The sequence below is a fragment of the Nothobranchius furzeri genome, chromosome 19, assembly GCF_043380555.1.
Source record: "Nothobranchius furzeri strain GRZ-AD chromosome 19, NfurGRZ-RIMD1, whole genome shotgun sequence".
NCBI lineage: Eukaryota > Metazoa > Chordata > Actinopteri > Cyprinodontiformes > Nothobranchiidae > Nothobranchius > Nothobranchius furzeri.
The window spans coordinates 16,879,945-16,888,554 of NC_091759.1; the positions used below are offsets into that span (position 1 = coordinate 16,879,945).

The 8,610-nt window shown below is 52.0% G+C and overlaps 1 protein-coding gene across 1 annotated transcript in view; it reads left to right on the forward strand.

Annotated features, from left to right (window-relative positions):
- Positions 1-620: 620 nt before the first annotated feature.
- Positions 621-8,610, forward strand: part of LOC129154531 (uncharacterized) — a gene marked incomplete at its 5' end in the record, with an annotated part of 8,724 nt that continues 734 nt past the window's right edge. Inside the window, 3 exons of the mRNA XM_070547270.1 lie at positions 621-630; positions 8,160-8,228; positions 8,608-8,610. The exon at positions 8,608-8,610 is cut by the window's right edge and continues 576 nt beyond it. Of these exons, the coding sequence (XP_070403371.1) occupies positions 621-630; positions 8,160-8,228; positions 8,608-8,610 (82 nt within the window). The remainder of the gene's footprint in view (positions 631-8,159; positions 8,229-8,607) is intronic.

Consider the following 8,610-nt stretch of genomic DNA (forward strand, 5'->3'; position numbering starts at 1 on the left):
TCAGCCAATCATGAAGAGCTTAAATGTACGCCCACCAATGGTGGGCACCCCTTGTGGGTATATAAGTGGAACGACTCCACTGTTCGCCTCCGATGGCTCTTAGTCCTAACAGAACCAGTGGGGCCAGCGGCTTAAGGGCTGCGACTAGACTCATAGAATCTGGGGTTACAATATGTAACCAACGTTCTATTTCGTCTAGTCTTAGCCCTTAAGCTAGCTGCTATTGGAATAATGCGCAGCTGGATGGGTTTACGCCACACTGGTAAGCTCAACCCATGGACACACCCAACTTGTCTCCTTTTAGTGAGGGATGCTCAGCCGCAGCCCAGGGCTTAAAAGGCTGAAACGAGTGATGGATCTTGAAGCCACATCTCGTAAATAATAATGAGTAAAGGAACAGGGTGAAGCCCATGAAGCAGCCTGACAAATGTCTTCCATCGACACACCACTGTGGAGCGCCGTAGAAGAGGAAATCCCTCTGGCTGAGTGAGCCCTGAGTGTCTCAGGAGGATCCCGCCCTGATTATGTGTAAAGCTTGGTTTATGCTTGACGCATTCACTTTCCGCGCGGTGATGCGGCTCATGGCTGGAACGCGCTTCACAACTCGCAGCATTTATGGTTTGTGCGGCTTGTCTCTGCGTTGAGCCAATATTCTCCCAAACTGAACGGGGCAGCATGGAGCTCTACGGCATGCATCCAACACTACACCATAGTAGAAGTAGAAATTACTGTTTACAACATGGTATTTCAGCATTTTTAATAGCGTTCTCGTCTTTTCCGATAGTGCGAGCTATTTCTCTCCAAGAATTATTAACAACATGTTGATCACGGTGATCTCTGAGAGCTGAATCATACAAATGTCTGTATTTACGAACCTCTGCTGTGCCGGTCCGCCATGTTTTTCCGCTTCCGACCGTCCGCGTGGTTAGAAATTTTCCGAGGTGCGCGTTGCGGAAATCTTGGGACGTGTGGAGACGCGGTGGAGGGCCGTGGTCGTTAAAATGACGCAAAATGACGCAACTTTTCCGCGCGGAGCCGTGCGGACCTCGCGGACGCGTCAAGCATAAACCAACCTTAAGCGAGTGAAATGGCGTCACACAGCCAGTGTGAAAGACGCTGGGTCGACAGCGCTTGCCCAAGGGAAGAATCTCTGTAGTGCACAAACAGGCTTTGTGAGCGGATGATTGAAAACAGATCTATCTCCAAAACCCTGGTGACAGGATGAGATAGCTGCAGCATATGTTTTAATAGTGCTGAATGCGAGGCCCCCTCCATCAGTATCTGCAGAAACGATGGGACATCCGCCAGCTGGCAGGAGAGCGCTTGAACATTCCGCTCTGTGCACCATTTCTGAAAAGCTGCCCATTTAGCAGCATAAGATGTGATGGTAGAAGGCGCCCGCGCACTCTGAATCGTGGCGACCACATCATGCGGCAGCCCAGAAGCCTCTAAGCGTGACTGCTCAGCGGCCAGACCCACAGCCGTTGGCCTATTTCCGGAGGATGTTTGATTATCCCATCCGCCTGGAGAAGGGCGTCCTCCCTCCACGGGAGCCTCCACGGAGAGCCGGACACTAGCGCTTGCAGGTCTGGAAACCATGACGGGGACAAGCGTCTGGGAGCTACCAGAATTACTGAGAGCTGTTCCGACTGAACTCGGTCCAGGAGACGGGGAATCAGTGGGACTGGCGGAAACGCATACAGGAGCATCTGAGGCCAGGGCTGGTGCGAGAAGGCGTCCGCTCCGAGTGGGGGATGGTCCCGAGGACTCAAGGAAAACCACAGGCGACACTGCGTTTTCGCGAGCCGTGAACAGATCCACACAGGGTTCCCCTAACCTCTTCCAGATCTGTGATATCAGTGCGGGATGCAGACGCCAGTCGGAGTCGCGGGGTCCCCCTCTCGACAGGATGTCCGCTGCTACATTCAGGACCCCCAGAATGTAGGTGGCTTTGATGGACAGCAGGTGGACATGTGCCCAACACAGTAAATCTGTGGCTACACGCAATAGTGGGAGGGGTCGAACTCCCCCTTGGCGATTTATGTAGGCTGCCGCCACCTGGTTGTCTGTGTGAACTTCAACATGACGGCCCTCGAGAAGGGCAGCGAAGTGTCTGATCACATTCCTCACTGTCATAAGCTCCAACACATTTATGTGCTAGTGCGTGTGGGAGGGCCAGCGATCTGCCACCGTATGGGACAAGCACATGCCCCCCCATCCCAACAGTGACGCATCCGTAAACACAGATACGTGTGACGTAGGACATCCGATGGGGACCCCGTGTGAGAGGATGCAGGGATTCCCCCAGTGAGTGAGGTCCCCGCCCACTGAAGGGGGAACCCTCAACATACGTCTCTTCTGACGTATCGGGTGTACCCGGAGGCAGATAAACCAACGTTGCAGGCACTTCGTGTGCAGTAAACCTAGCGGCACCACACTGTGGGCTGCAGCCATCATGCCCAGAAGTTTCATCACTAAGAGGGCTCTCACGATCTTGCGGGGTTGCACGCGGGAGATCACCGAGGCGAGATCTGCCGCTCTCGCCAGAGACAAACGTGCTCTCAGTAGAGAGGCGTTCAGCTCCACCCCGGGAAACACAATCGACTGGGATGGAAGGATGGAGCTCTTCTCCCAGTTTATGGAAAACCCCAGGGTTGACAGATGCTCTTTTAACTTCCTGGTTTGCTCTGACGCCTCGTCCTCGGACCGGGCGCATATGAGCAGATCGTCCAGGTAAAATAAAACTCATTCCCGCTGTGCGCAGTGGCTGCAGCGCGGTCTCCAGACATTTGGAGAAGGTGCGCGGGGCTAGCGAGTAGGCGAAAGGGAGACGATTGAACTGGTATCGAACTCCCTTGAATGAGAAGCGCAGGAACTTCCGGTGCTTGGGAATTACTGGGATGTGGAAGCATGCGTCTTTTAGGTCTATTGATATGAACCAGTCCCCGGAGCACACGTATTCTAGGACTTGCCTCATTGTTAACATGCAGAAATGCATCACTGCTATAGAGCAGTTGAACAGAGAAAGGTCGAGAATTGGTCTCATTCCTCCCGACTTCTTCTGTACTACGAAGTAGTGGGAGTAGAAGCCTGAGAGCTCTCGTCCGCAAGGGACTTGGGAAATTGCGTCCTTGGACAGAAGTTCCTGCAGCTCTAGCTCCAGGGCCTGAGATTGTACCTGTGACGTGAACGTCGTCTCCATGATCCCGTTGAAGGGAGGAGGAGTGGATTGAAAATGGAGTGTGTGACCGTAATGAATGGTGTCCGATATCCATTTGCTCATGAGGCAAAGGCGGCGCCATTCTTGCGCGCGTTCCGACAGCGGACGCGTGTTCGAGGTCACGTGAACGACGTCTGAGGACTGGGTTCGTGCCCTTACTGCCGTTGCTCGCACCAGAGAACTGGGAGCGACCCATGGACGGCTGAGCTCGAAAGGGCGAGTGTGAACAGCTGAAAGAGGCTGATCCGCACCGCGGAGCGTGGAGTCCAAGGATGAAGGACGAGTGGGAGCTGGGCCCATGCACGGGGACGACAAAGTGCCAGCGGAGTGAGCCGCGCCATGACATCCCGTCCCACCCAACGTTGTGGGGGAAGCGGGATGAGTTGGGCCTGGCCGGAGGCTGGGGCCGGTGTGCAAATGGATCGCACCCTTACAACTGACCATGTAGGAACATGCAGATGTGTCGCAGTGCTTGGTGTGGGGAACATCATGTGTGAGGATTCGGCAGAGGGTTCTGCAGAGGACTGTAGGATTGTGCTCTCAGTGTGACGTTTTTTGGGTTTTATTTCAAAACCAAAATCATTCACAGAGTTAACATTACAGTCATAAGCACACACATTCCTCCCAACCAGTTGTTTTCGTGGTTGTTTTCGGCGAGGTTCCTGCGCCTGTGACTGCCAAGATGGCGTCTGCTGGCTCTTTCGCAACCGTTGGCCACCAACTCCCTGGTCCCGCTTCGGCTCCACCTCAGCGGGAGGCCGGCTCCACGGGGCGGGCGGTGTAGCTGGGCACCTGAAGTTTCCGCACCGTTCGTCCCATCCTCTTGAGAAACAGCCGGAGTGCGAGGCTGACCGAGGGTGGACCAGGTCTCGCACCATGGCTGACAGTTCAGCCGCCTTCTGAGCCCTCTCGATGACGCTCGTAAGATGGGGACCAAACAGAACGTCAGAGGTGATGGGGCCTTCCAGCATCTCCCTGTGCAGGTGATCAGGAATGCAGGGCAGGGCCTTGAGCCACAAGGCCCGCTGGATAAGGGTCTGCCAGGCAGCAATGCGAGCAGAACCGGTGAGTACAGCTGCGCACAGATTGAGAATGGCACCAGCAGTTTTGGTAATGATGGTTTTTGACTCGTCAGGAACATCAAGCTCTTCCACCATTTTGGAAATGCCAAAGGCAAGAAGGGCGATGTTATTTCCTGCAGCGCCGGTCTGGAAGGCGCACTGGTGTGCATGATCGGTCGGCCACGTCAGCAGCTGGTCATGCTTAGAAGCGGGAACTGCTCACGGGCCAGCGAGGTGGTTCTTGGCGCCACACAGCGAGGCCAAGTCCGGCTCCAGTGGAGGAACGAATGGCCAGCCCAGGTCGGAGAAGCCCTCGACCTTGGTAATGGGCGCATATGTGGAAATTGGCGCCTTAAGCCTAGCAGGCTCGGAGAAGGCGGCGGTCCAGCAGCTCATGGCAGCAGGGAAACGCGGCCAGACGGGGTCCGGACAGCGCGTCTGTGTTGACCCGAAAATTCCTGCCAAATCATCTGCCTCAGGCGGAGCCGGTTCTGGAACGGCTAGCCTCTTGCGGACCGCAGCCGCGGAGATGATGGCGGGCAGCTCCTGGAGCAGTGCTCTAACTGCTGGCAGGGAGGAGCTAGAAGCCACTGGGGCAGGAGGACCCGCTGAGCGAGGCTCGTCGACCTCCGTGTTGTACAGGAGGGAAAAAGGGCTATGGCAGCCAGCCTCGTCTTACTCCTCACTGTCGATGACATCGTCCAGTCGGGAGGAGCCAGCCGGCTCCTGACCAACAACGAAGAACTGTAAGGCCTTGTCCAGCGAGTACGTGCCAGCCACCGGAATTTCCTCGTCGGTGGTGGGGGTGAAGCACTCGACCCGGCGGACCTTTTCAGCCATGGGCAGAGCGGCACAAAACGAGCACAAGGCCTGGGGGTCAAGGCCAGGCCAGCGTGATGAGCCCCGAGACAGGCCTCACACTTGGCGTGCAGGTCGCCGCTGGAGATGGAGCCTGTCTGGCAGGCCGGGCAGGTCCTGGCATCGCTGGACATGGCTGGTGAGTTGAATGTTGTTTCTTCGATAATTTGCTTTTTAAAGAAAGCTCTTAAGCTTGGCTTGAAGAGATAACGGAGGCGAACAGTAGAGTCGCTCCACTTATATACCCACAAGGGGTGTCCACCATTGGTGGGCGTACATTTAAGCTCTTCATGATTGGCTGATGCTGAGATCATCCTTCCAATAGCAGCTAGCTTAAGGGCTAAGACTAGACGAAATAGAACATCACAGTCGTGCTTCCCCCCTCAGGTTTCTCCTTCTCCAGCCTCGGGTGGCAGGAGAAGGAGAAACTGTGACAGAAGGGAGAAAGTGACGGGCAGCGGGACAGTTCGACACACTTCTCCTCCATGATGCAACAAATAATAAATCAGTTGGATCGTCATGCATTGCCTAGAATGAGTTCTGATGATAATCCACGGAGTTTGAACATTAAATCGCTCCACCACGTCCATGGAGAAGCTGTTAAAAACCAGATAAAGGAGCAGAGCAGAGAAGAGCAGGGGGCTGTTACCACACATCTGCTTCATACAGCAGTGAATACATGTGTCTGATCGCCATGCGTTAAGTAAAATAAGTTTTGATAATAATCTGTGCAGAGCATTAAAATTATATTTTCTGATCTACCATGGGCGCTGCCGCGCTGCATTTGCGGCCGATGCGCCTCTCATAAGCGGCCAATAGGAAGGGACAAGCAGTAGAATACGCGAGAATGTGCTGCCCAGTAACACGCTGGCGCTGCTGGTCTAGTCCGATGGAAAGGAGGTCACTCACTGTTCAACTATGGGCTCTTTAGAATGTTGTGATGTCACATGAAACCAACCTTTGGCATATATAATTAAACTTAATTAACCCAAATACCAACACTCACGGCCTTTTTAGCTCATACTACATGATTACAGCTATAGATATAAAAAGTTTTCTACTTCTTATTGAACACACACATTTAGTTTTAAAATGTAACCTAGCCAGCCCCGTGCTAATGCTACTTACTGTAGTGTTGCCCCTTCTCCTGGCGCACCTGCAGCACCTGCTGGGGTGGTGACTAATGCCGGCCCAGGACCAAATAGGTCTGCCAACTGTGAACACTTAGCAGCTCCCACCTCTAGAGACTTCAAACTTTTCCGCCGCAACTTTTCTGCGCCACCCAAACGTTTCTTTGGCTTCTCCATTTTCACATCAACTGTCCGAGGCACGGCACTGTCCAGCCACTCCCGCCGACCAGCGATGAGGCCCCGCCCACCCTGGTTTGTGCTGCCTGTGATTGACAGCCCTATCGCAGCGCCCTGAACCATTCAGCCCATGACAAGGAGAAACAGACCAATAATACATCTTGATGTGGGCAACACACTGCTAGCCTCGGTAACCTATTGGCCGGCCCAATTTGTAAGAAATCTGAGGGCGAGAGATAAAGACGAACGAAACGAGTGGATGAATGAATGAATGAAATAATTAATAAATGTCAGACCGGCCCGGCGGCCCCGCCCACATTGTGGGCCCACCGGGACGGCTCCCGGTGCTCCAGAGAGTCAGTCCACCCCTGGGCCCAGAATTGAATACCCCTGCTCTAGGAAGTCTTCTTTAAATCCAGGATGAAAACTCTATTTTATTTGCAGGCCTTTAATTCTGTGGGTGTCTGACACAGTTATTTTATGGTTTTATTTTATTGTTTTCATTCTTCTATTTTTGCTGTACAGCACTTTGGTTGGCCACAAGCTGTTTTAAAGTGCCATAAAAAAAATTACCGTATTTTCACGACTATAAGGTGCACCTAAAAGTCTTAAATGTTCTCCAAAATGTACGCCACGCTCTATGGTGCTGAGCGCCTATTGTGTTGTTGTGAGATGCGAATGTAGTAGAAGACAAGAGGCGTGGCGTGAACATGTGGGACGTGAGCGAAGACAGACCCTGAATAGTACAAAGGGGCAGGTTTGCGCGGTATGCTGAACATTGTTCTGACAACCCTGAGAATGGCACCTGCTAAGAGACACGCCTATGGCGCAGTTTAAACTGCAAGAGATCAGCTATGCGGAGAAACACGGGAATAGAGCAGCGTCGAGACAATTCATCATTAATGAGTCCAAGGTTCACAAGTGGAGGAAGTTGGAAAACGAACTGGTTGGAGGGAATTAAGGTTATTTAAGCGGTTCAGAGTTTAAAAAAGTGGTAGATGTGATATTTCACAAGGTGCCGCTAGAGTTATGTGAAATCTTACTTCTGATTTTACTATTTAAAACATAATAATAATCAACTTCTCCATGTTTGCTCGGAGATGTACGGAGCTCTCGGATGCGACCTGACTGCTCACACTGTACGTCTGGTAGCAACATGTCAGACCTAAAAATATGCTAAAAATAGCAGTTTTTACACAACACGTTAGACGTTTTTGTCTTGCCTGTTGTCCTTCGGGAGTGCTGCAGGAGGACACACAGGGATTTATGGGGGTCGCATGAGGAAAATGAAATAATGAAAGTAAATCTGTATTTTGTGATCAGTTTAATTTGACATGAACACGACAAACACGCTTTCTTGACAATCTTTGTGAGTAAAAAAACGTGTAGAAATAAAAATGAACAACATATGTTATTAGCGAAATAGCGGGCGAGCTGTGTTGATGCATGATTGCGCATGCGCCGTGAGCGGTTCTGGTACTTTTTGCGTCGCAGCTGCTCGCTGCACCGCTTCAACAGTGCGATTGTGAGCTCACACGGAGTGCGATACCCTCACGAGGGACGAGCAAAATATCAAACACGCCAGAAGTACATGCACACACGTTTTTCGTTTTTGCGCCTTTTGTATGTGTTAAATACCAAAAAAACACCCGTAACTGAAGCTGCGCCCTATAACACGTTGCGCCCTATGGTCGTGAAAATACGGTACGAATGGTATGGTATGGTATGGTATGGTATGGTATGGTATGGTATGGTATGGTGTGGTATGGTATGGTATGGTAAGTCATAAATATAAATGGTATTTAATTTAGCCCTATAGCCCTCTAACCCTAACCCTTCTAGGGTTCTACAATCCCCTAGACATTCGAAAACACAACCAGTCATTCATCCACAAACACATTAACATACTGGTGGTGATGAGCAACATGTAGCCACAGCTTTCCTGGAGCGTGCTAACAGACTGTCAAGCACTGGAGTGCCTCGGTCTGTCTGACCACCACCCGTAGGCAAGGAGTGTTATGTGTCTTGCCCAAGGACACATGGAATGCAGCAGACAAGGCTCAAGCTTCCACACTCCGGTTATGGGGCAGGCACTTCTTTACCACTGTTGTCTCTATGGTATGGTACAGCATGGCATGGTGTATGGAATGGTGTGGTGCAGCAT